General features: G+C 33.3%; 1 protein-coding gene across 5 annotated transcripts in view; it reads left to right on the top strand.

The window, feature by feature from the left end:
• Window positions 1–16,122, top strand: part of LOC143250415 (uncharacterized) — a 209,273-nt gene that overhangs the window by 177,425 nt on the left and 15,726 nt on the right. For 4 of the 5 annotated variants that reach the window (XM_076500879.1, XM_076500876.1, XM_076500880.1 and 1 more), the window contains 5 exons: window positions 5,359–5,494; window positions 9,408–9,484; window positions 9,862–10,049; window positions 14,218–14,324; window positions 15,960–16,101. In XM_076500879.1, coding sequence (XP_076356994.1) covers window positions 5,359–5,494; window positions 9,408–9,484; window positions 9,862–10,049; window positions 14,218–14,324; window positions 15,960–16,101 — 650 coding nt within the window. The remainder of the gene's footprint in view (window positions 1–5,358; window positions 5,495–9,407; window positions 9,485–9,861; window positions 10,050–14,217; window positions 14,325–15,959; window positions 16,102–16,122) is intronic. The other variant, XM_076500877.1, reaches the window with a different exon arrangement.

Raw genomic sequence — 16,122 nt, 5'->3', positions numbered from 1 at the left:
CTGTTGATCAGGTCTGTTATCTGTAAATATTGTAAACACAGCTGTTGATATTATATTTTATCTGTTGATCAAGTCTGTTATCTGTAAGTATCATAAATACAGCTGTTGATATTATATTTTAATTGTTGATCAAGTCTGTTATCTGTAAATATTGTAAACACAGCTGTTGATATTATATTTTATCTGTTGATCAAGTCTGTTATCTGTAAATATCATAAACACAGCTGTTGATATTATATTTTATCTGTTGATCAAGTCTGTTATCTGTAAATATCATAAACACAGCTGTTGATATTATATTATATTATATCTGTTGATCAGGTCTGTTATCTGTAAATATTGTAAACACAGCTGTTGATATTATATTTTATCTGTTGATCAAGTCTGTTATCTGTAAGTATCATAAATACAGCTGTTGATATTATATTTTATCTGTTGATCAAGTCTGTTATCTGTAAATATTGTAAACACAGCTGTTGATATTATATTTTATCTGTTGATCAAGTCTGTTATCTGTAAATATCATAAACACAGCTGTTGATATTATATTTTATCTGTTGATCAAGTCTGTTATCTGTAAATATCATAAACACAGCTGTTGATATTATATTTTATCTGTTGATCAAGTCTGTTATCTGTAAATATCATAAACACAGCTGTTGATATTATATTTTATCTGTTGATCATGTATGTTATCTGTAAGTATCATAAACACAGCTGTTGATATTATATTTTATCTGTTGATCAAGTCTGTTATCTGTAAATATCATAAACACAGCTGTTGATATTATATTTTATCTGTTGATCAAGTCTGTTATCTGTAAATATCATAAACACAGCTGTTGATATTATATTATATCTGTTGATCAAGTCTGTTATCTGTAAATATCATAAACACCGTTGTTGATATTATATTTTATCTGTTGATCAAGTCTGTTATCTGTTGATATTATATTCTATCTGTTGATCATGTCTGTTATCTGCAAGTATCACAAACACAGATGTTGATATTATATTTTATCTGTTGATCAAGTCTGTCATGTGTAAGTATCATAAACACAGCTGTTGATATTATATTTTATCTGTTGATCAAGTCTGTTATCTGTAAGTATCATAAACATAGCTGTTGATATTACGTTTATATTGTAACTGTGCAACACTTAATAGTTTGTTGGGGTCAGTTACACTTACATTCTTTATTTCATTTTTACTCGTTCATAATCACAGAGACTTCAACCTTTTGATAAATACAGAGTGTTCGGAAAGTCACTGTGCAGTTTTGTAATCATATGTCTATTCAGTCTATTTCAAGCCAGCAACTGTTAGCGGTGTTTACAAACAAAATAAGAATGATCCAGACCTGTATTGATACCAACGGAGGTCACTTTCAACATTGTTTATAATTGTCATTCATATTTACCTCCTGTATTCTATATTGACACATGTCTGTTAATAAATATATAAGTGCACAGTGGCTTTCCGAACACCCTGTATGTTACTTTTTGCCAACCCCTTTAATTATCTTTTGTGATTTAAAAATTCCAAGCCAACGTTTGATTTTAAAAACTAACGTGGTTGATCAGTTTTTGTTGTAAATATTTTTATAAGGTGTATTCGTTTTTGCAAAGCAGTTTTCTTGGTTTCAAAGTCTAGGTTTTATTGAGTACATTACATATCATTTGTAGAGATGTAATGTGATGTTCTCTAATGACAATAAAACATGGCTACACTCAAGATATGTATGAAGATATTACTTCTTTCCAAGAGGATTTCTGCAGATAATATTTCATGTTGTCCATCTACAGACGGTTAATGGATCTACAATTTCGATGACTGTATTTACTGTACATTGTTGTCTTCGAACGGCTCGAGAAAATAGGTTTTCTTTAGGGCAGTAACATCAGTTAAAGCTTACCATCAGTTATTGAGAAATCTGTTTCACGTCTCGTGATTTGAATACAGAACAGAAAATGTACAGACACCATCCGTCTGTCACTAGCAATATATCCTGCGTTGTGAGTAAGACTGATTAGGATATCATTGTGAGGTAATTGAATCCACTATTAAGAGCAGGTTGTCCATCAAGTTTGATATCGGTATTCCTAAAAAGAAAAGTCTTATAATTGCGGAGTTTTCCTTTTTTTTACATGACGTTCATGGAATATCTAAAGTCTGCGAATGAACACGTAATCGAAACTGAAAGTATGTACATTTATAATGTGAAATGTTTTCCTATTGATTTTAGCTCTTATTTCTCAACATGTAAAGCCACTCGCCACGGTTGAGAGGAAGTTTAGTAGGCTTAGCAGTTTTACAAGGTACTAATATTTCCGAATATGATTTTTTCGGCTCGTATAACACAGAGAAAACAGCAGTGTTTAGTCTTGCGTGTTTAGGCGCTCAACGTAAGAGAAACCGTTTATTCTTGTCTTCACGTACGATACCAAGCTAGCATAGCAAACGTGTATCTCACAAACAAGAATATTCCAGCAGCGTTTTAGCAGAATAGCTTGTAATATATATCACAGTTAATCTTAGAAAATATGATAATACAATACAAAGGGTAATTTTCTCCCCACAGCAAATAAATTAATGGAAGAAAGAAAACAAATATCTCTGTAAACACCTCGTGATAATCTCAGCTAAGTAAAACCTGAATTGTTGTTTTTTATAACAACTTAACTAAGTAAAGCCTGAATTGTTGTTTCCTGTAACAACTTAACTGAGTAAAGCCTGAATTGTTGTTTCCTGTAACAACTTATCTAAGTAAAGCCAGAATTGATGTTTACTATAACAACTTATCAAAGTAAAGCCTGAATTGTTGTTTCCTGTAACAACTTAACTAAGTAAAGCCAGAATTGTTTTTTCCTGTAACATCTTAATTAAGTACCTGAATTGTTGTTTCCTATAACAACTTAACTGAGTAAAGCCTGAACTGTAGTTTTTTATAACAACTTGACTAAGTAATGCCTGAATTGTTGTTTCCTGAAACAACTTAACTAATTAAAGCCTGAAATGTTGTTTTCTATAACAACTTAACTAAGTAAAACCTGAATTGTTGTTTCCTGTCACAACTTAAGTTAGTAACGCCTAAGTTGTTGTTTCCTGTAACAACTTAACTAAGTAAGACCACAATTGTTGTTTCCTGTAACAACATAACTTAGTAAAACCAGAATTGTTGTTTCCTTTAACAACTTAACTAAGTAAAGCCTTGATTGTTGTTTCCTGTAATAACTTAATTAAGTAAAGCCTGAATTGTTGTTTTCTATAACAACTTGACTTAGTGAAACGTGAATTGTAGTTTTCTATAACAACTTAACTATGTAAAGCTTGAATTGTTGTTTCCTGTAACAACTTAACTATGTATTTCTGGATTGTTTTTTTCTATTACAACTTAACTAAGTAACGTCTGAATTGTAGTTTTCTATAACAACTTAAGTAAGTGAAACCATAATTTTGTTTTCTCTAACAACGTAACTAAGTAAAACCAGAATTGTTGTTTCCTGTAACAACTTAACTAAGTATTCCTGGATTGTTGTTTCCTGTAACAACTTAACTAAGTAACACCTGAATTGTTGTTTTCTATAACAACTTCACTAAGTGGAACCTGAATTGTTGTTTCCTTTAGCAACTTATCTAAGTAAAGCCTGAATTGTTGTTTCCTGTAACAACTTAATTAAGTAAAGCCAGAATTGTTGTTTCCTGTAACAACTTAACTTAGTAAAACCAGAATTGTTGTTTCCTTTAACAACTTATCTAAGTAAAGCCTGAATTGTTGTTTCCTGTAACAACTTAACTTCGTAAAACGTGAATTGTAGTTTCCTGTAACAACTTAACTAAGTAAAGCCAGAATTGTTGTTTTCTCTGACAACTAAGTAAAGCCTGAATTGCAGTTTCCTGTAACAACTTAAATAAGTAAAACCAGAATTGTTGTTTCCTATAACAACTTAACTAAGTAAAACCTGAATTTTTGTTTCCTGTAACAACTTAACTATGTAAACCTTGAATTTTATTTCCTGTCACAACTTAACCAAGTAAAACCTGAATTCTTTTTCCTATAACAACTTAAGTTAGTAACGCCTAAGTTGTTGTTTCCTGTAACAACTTAACTAAGTAAGACCACAATTGTTGTTTCCTGTAACAACTTAACTAAGTAAAGCCAGAATTGTTGTTTTCTGTGACAACTTAACTAAGTAAAGCCTGAAATGTTGATTCCTGTAACAACTTAACTAAGTAAAACCTGAATTGTTGTTTTCTATAACTACTTAACTAAGTAAAACCTGAATTTTTTTTCCTGTAACAACTTAACTTAGTAAAACCAGAATTGTTGTTTCCTTTAACAACTTATCTAAATAACGCCTGAATTGTTGTTTCCTGTAACAACTTAATTAAGTAAAGCCAGAAATGTTGTTTCCTGTAACAACTTTACTAAGTGAATCCTGAATTGTTGTTTTCTATAACAATTTAACTATGTAAAACCTGAATTGTTGTTTTCTATAACAACTTAACTAAGTAAAACCAGAATTGTTGTTTCCTGTAACATCTTAACTGAGTAAAGCCTGAATTGTTTTTTTCTATAAGAACTTAACTAAGTAAAGCCTGAATTGTTGTTTCCTGTAACATCTTAACTGAGTAAAGCCTGAATTGTTTTTTTCTATAAGAACTTAACTAAGTAAAGCCTGAATTGTTGTTTTCTATAACAACTTAACTAAGTAATGCCTGAATTGTTTTTTCCTGTAACAACTTAACTCGATTAAGTAGAACCTGAATTGGTCTTTCATGTATTTCAGCTAAATAGATCTATTTTTTCTAAAGTAACTTACGTTTATAGATATTACACAGTCGATATCGGACGATTATGTTTTTGGATGTAATCATTTCGAATATGTTGGACTAGCTACAACTTGGGACTATACACATAAGACGTTTCTCTTGACGAAGAAAGAACAACCCTTCGAAAGCGCTTGGGTTATAGGTCTTCATGTATATATTTCTTTATGTGAGGGAAATGGTGTGTTCGCATATAGTATACATAGTTTGTTACTAAATGCGTCGTATATATGAATGATAATAGTAAAATTACATGTGTTTGTAGTTTATATCCCAACTTCTACAAAAATATTTTTATCTATCAGTGAGAAAATAAAATAAACAGATTATTTATAATTGTGAATACAATACACTAAATTAAACCGATAAGAAAACAAAATAGATAATTGTTGTATTTTTATGACAGTGGACGTTGGATAAATAAATTAATTTGTCGTTTAGAGTTTTTCAAAATATGAAATACACCAGTAGAGTGAAGTGATGTGTACCTTATAATGTTCTGAGCGATAATCATTTTTCTTTACGTAGTCAGATATTTATCATCAAAGCGTCTACGAATTAGTGCACTCAGAAGATCGTGAAGAACTACAGCGCCATCTGATGTGGAATTCACGATTGTCTGCTGATTACAGCGGTCTCAGTTTGCAGGAAGTTCTAACATCCGGTTTGTATTCATACGAGAACCAATCGTAACAGTTAACAGAATCGTATGGTTTAACAAACTTTCTAGTATTGTTTTTCATTTCCTTTACCAGTTTCCTTCTTTAAAAAAACAACACCCAAGTCTTCTCGGTGAATCTGAAATCTGAATGAATGTACTTCCGAAGAAATGTTTTTTTATGGTTTGTTTACACGTTGTGACCAAGTAATGTGCAAAGATTAAACCCCCACACATCACTCATGCCTCCGCTTTATCTGGGTTGGTTAACATTCTATTTAACGTCCCCTTACCTGTACAGGTTCATACACAGCTGCCAACAGAAATTAGTGTTTATTTCAACCTTTGAACAATTAGACGAGAAAACATAATTGCACATTCTCTCTGATTTATTGGAAAAGTGTCTGAATAGGATTCTTTCTTTATTACATTAACGCAACTATTAACCTATCATCATAATTTCCAAAAGCTTTAAATAGAAGAACTCAATAAAGCCTCAAACACTTTGAAGCCCTCCTGTTATCTAATTGTTAATAACGCTGTGGCCTGTACTGCGTTAATATCCAGCTGTATTAACACTATCTCCTCTTTTGCTCCGTTCGTAGTTATATTGCGAGTTAACACTAGTTTCTCCTATCGTGCATCAGGTACAGTGGCAGCTCACGGATAGTTACTGAATTCACAACTCATAAGTAGAAGCCAGCCAGTTTCTTTAAATTATATATCTGTGCAATGATACGCTGGTTTTGTCAAAAAATTAAAATTCATTTAAAATTTATTGACACCAGCACCACCGTGCTCTGCACTGGATATAGGTTATTACATATTTTAACAGAAAATAGTGCTTATGTTTGTAAAATTAAGCCTTATATAAAAGAAACGCGTGCGTATATATCTGCGTGTGTGCGTCATTAGGTTAAGGATTATTGAATCCAAAACTTTCTGTTGTACTTTAATGATAACTTACTATCAAACCAAGGCAAAAGCGAAATTAAAAATCAACCAGACAACCAGTACAGTTAATTAGATATACGTTGCTTATGTTTATACTTAGATTAAAGTGTATTGTGTTTTTCAGTTTTACGCTAACACTCACATGGTTTCAGCTAAAGATGAAGTTGTTCAGAAAGATTAGAACGAATGAACAATTTTAAAACTGTTGTTCAGAATGAGAAATTAACGAGTAAATCTCCGAATTTTTTATTTTATACATAATATGGAAACAATATAGAACATAATAGCATGTTATTCAACAAAGATTCAAACTATGTATTTTATTGTCATTGCAGCGTTGCTCAATAGGTGTTTATGTCGTTAAATAATTAGATACATAAACATTCTCACATGAAACGACAGTGTCATAGTTTAATTTGCAGTGTTTGTCAGAACGTGTTTATATCGTTAAATAATTGGATAAAAATATGCCCACATAAAATCATAGTTTCATAGTTTACTTTGCAACATTTGTCAATATGTGTTTATGTACGACTTTACATAATCAGTTGAAGAAACACATGAAACCGTAGTGTCAGTTTACGTCTACATTTGGCGTTATACATCTTGAGTTTAACAGAAAAAGGGCTAATTTTGCTATAAAATGGGCAAGTAAAGAAACCATTTTGAAAAAAAACACTAACTCTTTTTCCCTTATATTGTCTTAATAACTGTTGTCTTAAGTTATTAATGTAAACAGAAATGTTCTACCGGATAGCTGTAAGGCCTAACTTACTCTGTAACCGATGTAAGGTAAAATTTTTCCGCTCTATGGTTTATTGTTTTATTAACGGACTTTTTGTTTCTTTCGTCGTTTTGAAATATTTGCCTGCATAGTATTTTCTGACTTCTCTTTGTGACCTTTTTTCTATTCGAATTTTTTTTTCTATTAAAACCTCATCGTAGGTGGCGTAATTAGCTCATTTCTGTTCTTCCTGTTCCCCAACGTTTGAACTATATAGTCTAAGATATTCAAAAAACGTAGGCTTAATAATCGGTTGCTCAAGATACGTTACGTGTAATCTAACGAAAGAGTGAAAAAACAAGACATAATTAAATCTGTATGTGTAGCCCTGTAAAAATTGTGGTCTTTATTGATAAGAGTTAGTTACTTCTATATAAAAACATGTTTATTAGGAAGATTGGAACCAGCGCACTTCCACACAGTGATCACAAGTTGGAGCTTTTATATATATAAATGTAAGCCTACTTGATGGATATATTAATGTCAGATTACTTACGTTAAGGGTTAGATTTTAATAATAATTTGATGTACTTTAAACTGGTTCTGCTTAAAGAAAAGAAAAGTCATTTTACCAGTTAATTCAGATAAAACATTATGAATGATTTTGATAAGAGATAATCTTTTCATGAAAACATTTATAATTTCCAACACTTGCTGTTGACAAGAAAATTCAATTCAGTTTAATATTTATATAAATTATTTTAGTGACATGTACTATTCAAAAGTGTTAGATTTTATCAAATGCTGTATTCGTAAAGCTACTCATTACACCGCTATACAATAATTATAGTTCATTAGTCATTTAAATGTTCGTTTGTTTTAATTATTTATAACAAGATAACTGATCTTTCCTTGTGAACTTTGTTTAATCCAAAACCCGATAGATTCGGCATTTTGGCATTAAATATTTATTGTTTAAGGTAATAACTTACTTTAGGTTTTCCTTATGTTTGTTAAATCTACATGTTTCAATTTCTGGTTTATACTGGTGTTAATTTAACACGATCTAGCGAAAGATAAAATACAATGTATATTACACTATGTAACAAAATTTTTAACTTTTTCATGTTCCTGGGCAGAAAGTGTTATTTCCCAATTGCTTATGCCTAAAGTAAATGGAAAAGACCCGTATGTTGTTTTATTCAGATCTCATGTAAATGAAAATGTGCAAATTTACCCGTTTTTACATAGAAAATAGATTAATTTCTAAACTTCATTATCCAGGTCACAAAAGTAAAGTTTGAAGGGAATAATGGCCATTTTGTGTACTTTTACAACATAAGAAATTAAGAAATAACACATACTATCCAGGAACAAAATTTGTGTTACATAGTGTTATTTGAGGACTTAAACTATAGTATAAATAGTTCTGTCTGGAAAACGTTGGAGTTTTTAATGCACTAATGACATTTGATCAGACTTTATTATTTAAATTACTTTCATTGTCTCGTTTATGAAGTGATACTCTGAGAATTTTTGTGAGGAGGTAGATTTTCTTCCAAGAAATCTTTAAAAATTAATAACACAGGCCTAGCCACCCCTTCATAAGTAATCAAAAAATGCAAAATGTGACAAAGGCAGTGAAAACAGGAATGGTCTGAATATACTTCCAGCTTCATCTCCATGTCAAATGAATAACTTCTGAAATCAACCAGCTCGTATGGCTCAAACTATTTTCGACAAAGTATGCCTCAGACCCTATCAACTAGCGTATCCTAAATAAATCCTGGGTCAGTCCCTGGAACAGCAGTGTTCAATTATGCAATGAAAACATGCGAGAAATAGGAAAAAAAATTGTGATTTTTACGGTTTTTATTGGTTAGAAGTTGTGAGTTTAAAACTTTGATTGATTAGCAGTTATGACTTGTACTTGGTTAGAAGTTGTGAGTTTAAAACTGATTGATTAGCAGTTATGACTTGTACTTGGTTAGAAGTTGTGAGTTTAAAACTTTGATTGATTAGCAGTTATGACTTGTACTTGGTTAGAAGTTGTGAGTTTAAAACTTTGATTGATTAGCAGTTATGACTTGTACTTGGTTAGAAGTTGTGAGTTCAAAACTTTGATTGATTAGCAGTTATGACTTGTACTTGGTTAGAAGTTGTGAGTTTAAAACTTTGATTGATTAGCAGATATGACTTGTACTTGGTTAAAAAGTCAAGAATTATATGGTGCTGTTTCAGCAGATCATACGGAAGAGCTGGAAAGAAACTTTAGTATTCGCTTTCGATGTCTTTTGGACAACACATCAGGGTTTTTGGTAAGTTATATATGTTGAATTATGATAAATTTCACTACTTATATCGTATATTGAGTACTGATTGAAAATAAGCCACTAAAGAACATTTGAAACTAGACATTGGGTGAAAATAGATCTAGATATTACACTATTTACATTCAGCTTTAACGTGTTAAAAATGGTCATATATTGCAGATACTGGTATATGAAACAGCTTGTTGATTGCATTATTGTTTTTGTTCATTATATCATTCATATAAATGTTTTTATTATTAATCAAACTGAAAAAAAAATTATGTTTTCTATTCCGAATTAAACACACCATTTTATGTAATTTAGAGTACAGATTTGGAGTACTGTGTTTTCATTACCAAGATATAATTGTATGCCTTACTTAGCGGCTGGCTATTCAAGGAAAGATAAAAATCCTACATGGGCAACATCCCCAGACTGAAGATCCACCGTTAGCTTTATTTGCAGTCTGTACCCCATTCGGTCCTCCGTCATTGTTGGAGATGCCTCATAAGGAATCGTTGTTCAAAAGCAAACACAAACTCGATCTTTCTGTTGTTTCCATGGATCCAAGGTTAGACTTTCGATATTTACTAATTACTTTTCTGTAGCTTACATAGGACTAGGGTTAGACTTCCAATATTTATTAATAATCGTTCTGTAGTTTACCTGGGTCCAATGTTAGATTTCTGATATTTGTCAATAACATTTATGTAGCTTACATGGACCAGGATTAGACTTAAGGCATTTATTAACACCTGTCACACGAGCCAGCCCAACATCTTTTAGTATTGATCCTAGGATGGTTAACAGAGAGATCATTCTGGACACTGGTGATCTAGGGTTATTTCGACAGATCTCGATGAACGAAGCTCAGCCTAACTTCTACAATGTACCAGACAGGACATTGTACCATGTTGGTACCAGACAGGACATTGTACAATGATGGTGCCAGACAGGACATTGTCCCATGATGGTACCAGACAGGACATTATACCATGATGGTACCAGACAGGACATTGTACCATCCTTCTAATATTCACTGTCATTGCAGAAATGACATTTCTTAACTTAAAAATCGTTAGGGAAATTAGGATACCTTCAAATAAGTTCTTATCTCATCTGATCTGGATCCACGGTTTACTTTAATTGTTTAAAAACATATTTGAAACGTTATACATGTAGTTGTGAACGTTTTAAACATATTTCATTGCTACATCGCTTTACATTTACAAGTTAACATCTTCATTTTGGCTCACACGGTCTCGGGTCAGGTCCAGCGACCTAGTCCTTAAACCAAACATTTCTGGGATGATTCCTTTTTTGTCCACTTCAGATTCTGGGTTGGCTCGTGCGGTAGGCGTCAAAACACTTTATGTTCTTTAAATGGAACGAAGGTTATAAATGTGAGAATTTTATTTTCAGAATCTATGAAATGAATATTGATTTTTGTCCAACCAACGGAAGAGTTAATGGTTGGCAGAGCACAAACAGCCCTTTGTGCATAATAATAAAATAAAAAGTCAGTATTGTTAAGAACTGCTCTTGATGTTGAGTAGGAAATAGTTATTCGGTATGTTTCTGCTCTGTCTACTGCGCATAATCAACTCATTATTTCAATGTTTTCAGTCTATAAATTGAATTCTAACTGAACGGGTCTGGCATGGTCAGGCGGTTAGGACGCTCGACTCGTAATCTGAGGATTGCGGGCTCAAATCCCCGTAACACTAAACATGCTCGCCTTTTCAGCTGTGGGGGCATTATAATGTTACGGTCAATCCCACTATTCGTTGGTAAAAGAGTAGCCCAAAATTTGGCGGTAGGTGGTGACGACTAACTGCCTTACCTCTAGTCTTACACTGCTAAATTAGAGACGGCTAGCGCAGATATCCCTAGTGTAGCTTTGCGCGAAATTGAAAACAAACTAACCGAATTTTTTAGGTTTTTTTTTTTTTTTTCAGAAGAAAAATGCTTGCTACTTTAAATTATAAGTCAGTCAGTATATGATTTAATAATTGTATTTTCTCCATATTTGGAAATATTGATACATACAGCATATTATTAATAAATATTAAGTTTTTTTATCTTTTAATTCAATCCTATGATTGTTAGCGCCGTAGTTTAAATTAAAATGGTTAATTATCTTCTCAAAAAGGTGAATATGTTTTTGTTTATAGTTAAGCGCGAAGTTTTACAATGGACATTCTGTATCAACCAAGGGTATCGAAACCCTGTTCCTAACCTTGTAAGTCCACAGACGTTCCTTGTCAACCAAGGGTATCGAAACCCTGTTCCTAACCTTGTAAGTCCACAGACATTCTGTATCAACCAAGGGTATCGAAACCCTGTTCCTAGTCTTGTAAGTCCACAGACGTTCTGTATCAACCAAGGGTATCGAAACCCTGTTCCTAGCCTTGTAAGTCCACAGACATGTCGCTCTGTCAACCAAGGGTATCGAAACCCTGTTCCTAGCCTTGTAAGTCCACAGACATGTCGCTCTGTCAACCAAGGGTATCGAAACCCTGTTCCTAGCCTTGTAAGTCCACAGACATGTCGCTCTGTCAACCAAGGGTATCGAAACCCTGTTCCTAGCCTTGTAAGTCCACAGACATGTCGCTCTGTCAACCAAGGGTATCGAAACCCTGTTCCTAGCCTTGAAAGTCCACAGACATGTCGCTGTAACACTATATTTTTAACTCCAATTTAGTAACACAGAAGTGTATAAATAAACTGCTGGCAAAATTCTTATGATCAATGAACATAAAGAAAAAATATGCATTTTGCGTTGTTAGACTCAACCACTTATTTGAGTAGAGCTTCGAAAGACGAAAAGAGAAAATAAAATAAAAAACTTTATTAGTATTTAATAGAGAAAATGTGAACACTATGAAATTAGCCTAAATACTAGCTGGTCAAAAGTTTAAGACCATATAAAAAAGAAGACCTAAAGAGGGTAGGAAATGCCCAACAAGAAATCTCAGTAATGAGTTGCACAGCCGTCATCGCTTTGGCATGGTCGATATAGGCGTTTGCAGAAGGCTGGCTGGAATGTTATTCCAAGTGGTGAAGATGGCTTCACGAAGGTCATGTACTGTTTGGAATTGACGTCCATTTCCCTTGCCATCCACCCCGAAACATTTTCAATGGCGTTCGGTTCGGGCGAACACGCTGGATGATCCAAAAGAATCACGTTATTCGCCATAAAAATGTCCTTTGTTCTGCCGACATTGTGGATTGCAGCGTTGTCCTGCTGAAAGATACAGTCATTTCCACACAAGCGAGGGCCTTCAGTCAATAAGGATGCTCTCTCAAACATGCCAATGAAGCCAGCCGCTGTTTGACGCCCCTGTATAACCTGAAGCTCCATTGTTCCATGGAAGGAGAAAGCACCCCAAATCATGATGGAACCTTCTCCACTGCATCGTGAAGAAATGGTCTCCGGTGAAATATCCTTATCTTGCCTGTGACATTGGAAGCCATCTGGACCATCCCGGTTAAATTTTTTCTCATCAGAGAACAAAACCTTCTTCCACTTTTTTACGTCCCATGTTTGGTGCTTCTAAGCAAAGTTTAACCGAGCTGATTCGTGGTGTGGATGGAGGCGTGGCCTTTGAAGACGTTTACGGTTTTTAAAGCCTTTCTCTCGTAGATGCCGTCTTATTGTTCTTGAGCTGTATTCTGCGTCCGTAAGGGTCTTAATCTGGTTGGACGATCGGCTGGTGTCTTGCCGGGCAACCCGTCGAATTCTCCTGCTCATCGCCGGCGAAATTTTCTTGGGCCGACCACTTGAAATTCTCGTTCCGTATCCCTCAGGGTCTTTTAAGTAAGTTGCAAAAGCAGTTTTACTACCCCCAATCTCACCAGTAATGGCACGTTGAGAGAGACTTTGCTTTTGCAGCTCGACAATTCTGCCACGTTCAAACTGTCAACGTTTTAGCCTTTGCCATGTTTTTACCCAAGGTAACACAGGAGATGTCAGTGGGAGATGCTGACAATGTTAATGCTTGAACACAAATGACTAAATTTCGTTACGTGTTTACCAATTAACGCTTCGTTTCAGTATGGTCTTAAACTTTTGATCAGCTAGTATTTAGGCTAATTTCATAGTGTTCACATTTTCCATATTAAATACTAAAAACGTTTTTTGTTTTTTTTCACTTTTCTTATTTTCATCTTTCGAAGTTCTGCTCAAATAAGTGGTTGAGTCTGACAACGCAAAATGCATATTTTTTCTTTATGTTCATTGGTCTTAAGATTTTGGCCAGAAGTGTATTATCTATTTATTATTTACTGCAAAGGTCTAGAAAGTTTTATATTCCACTATCTCCAGTGTTTCAAAATTAAACTGTCTTAGTTTTAAAACGCTGAAATTACATTGTTATTAATAATGTAATAATAACAATAGCACTCTTAATTATGAGGACACTAAACTATTGAGTAATTTATATTTAAAAAATAATTTATATTCATAAGTTATATTTAGTTATGACGTTTTGGAACTTCAATATATATTCGTAATTTACCCACATATATATATGAATGTTATAGTTTCAATTATTAATATGTCTAGGTTTATACTGTCTATTTTGTAATTTTATTTACTATAAGACGTCAATTAATCTGAAAGTTTGAGGTAAGTTGTGTATGATTGATTTAAGCTCAGAAATTTATGTATTTGAAAGCATCCATTCATTTCTCCTTACCGATATTTACGATTTTGTATTGTATGTATTCTCCACTAGAGGGAAGCAGCTCCTTGGATACGCAGATGCTGACCTTGCTAGTAAAGGAGGTTATGATCTAGTCCATTTTGATGACCTCATTTACGTCGCCAATGCACATCAGGAAGGTAAGTCAACATTTTTACTGAGAATTTAAACTTTATCGTTGACAGCTCAAATAAACTGTATGTAGTAAAATGTCCACTTCTTTACTAAACTACATGCGGTTAAGTGTTGTTTGAAATACATTGCAAATAAAAAACTAAAGTTGAATTTGAAGCCATTGGTCACGTGAGGTCAACGACATTTTCTTACTGCGCACCATACTCGTTTCAATAAAAAAAAATCAGATAACGTAATTCCGAATGGAAAGGCCCGGCATGTCTAGGTGGGTTAATGCGTTCGAATTGTAATTTGAGGGCCGTGGGTTCGAATCACCGTCGCACCGTGGGGGCGTTATAATGAGACGATCAGTCCTACTATTCGTTGGTAAAAGAGTTGGCAGTGGATGGTGATGACTAGCTTCCATCCTTCTAGTCTTACAGTGCTAAATTTGGGACGGCTAGCGCAGGTAGTCCTCGAGTAGCTTTACGCGAAATTCAAAAACAAATAGAATGGAAAAGAGAATATGTAATCCGGACTACTCGCGCATGAAATTTGTAGCGTTTGACGAAAAAAATTTGTGACAAACTGCATGAAAACATTCGATGTGAGAAAGACCTTCGTACTTCGTATGTGCTATAAATTAAAACAAGAAATATGTTCATTATTAGGTTTACAATTTGCATCTTGTCGTTTCTACACATGAAAAACAGACATCGTCGAATAACACAGATAGTGTTCCCTAAAATGTACATTTCATAAAAGTTGTATTTGTTCTGACCAAAGAAGTTTCATTATAGTTGTTTGAAAATTCATCTTGGTGAAGGAAAAATAACTTGCTCGAAAAGGAAAATGGTTTTAGGGTGTCGTATATTTTAAATCATTTCTGAGGAAACTTATTTTCTAGTTGAATATGTTTAACAGACAGAAAATAAAATATTTTAATCATTTTTTCGAAACTGTCCAGCGCTACTCTTTGTTTCTCAAAAATTGTTATTACAAAGAAAACAACAGGTAAATTTTCTAAGTATAGATATTTATACGTATCAGATTATCTGCAGTGTCTTTTAGCGCCATCTCTCGAGTTTATTTGCAGTAATTACTCTAAATTAAATATAAATTTTCGAGAATATATTGTGTTATTTTCTCCGTGATTGTAACTCCTTCATGTATTCATGGTAAAATATGAACAAATTCTAATCAGTTTTCATTTATCTTATTCTTATAAATTTAACTTTAAACCTATAATAAGAATAATATTCACATCGTGGGCCGTTAAACTTCATTTGTTTTAAAGAAATGCTCCAGTTCCGGCACGTTAATTATACAATTTTGTTAAAGTGACGAATGCTCTAAGCAACACATTTCTGACTTCGTGTCCAAGTATCTAAATATTTATAAAGAACTCGATAGTTTCAAGTGCACCAAACAGAAAGACACGAGAAATAAAACAATGTTAAAGTGTACTTTACAATGTTTATCAGAACTGTTGTTTTTTTGTAAACAGAAAAGTATTTGTTCCCAAAAATCTAACAGACAAGATATCTTGGGTAATTATAATTCTTAACGGCGTGATATTAACAGTAACACACTGAAACTGGTGAAGTAACTTGATTATAACTAAGTCTTCATTAGATGATTCTTTCTTCTATTTTGTTTAGTCCTGAAGACGGGAGCATCTGGTCTTATTGCTTATAGGTTGGTGACGAAGGTCGGGAAGTGCCAATGGGTTCAGTCCAGTGCTCGACTTGTTTATAAAAATAGCAAACCAGACTTCATCTTGTGTACACATAGGCCTCTAATGTAAGATATCTAAACTGTATT

This window comes from Tachypleus tridentatus, chromosome 5 (assembly GCF_004210375.1).
Source record: "Tachypleus tridentatus isolate NWPU-2018 chromosome 5, ASM421037v1, whole genome shotgun sequence".
Lineage (NCBI taxonomy): Eukaryota > Metazoa > Arthropoda > Merostomata > Xiphosura > Limulidae > Tachypleus > Tachypleus tridentatus.
Note: the sequence above shows the minus strand (reverse complement) of the source record. Positions and strands in the feature narration are given on the sequence as shown.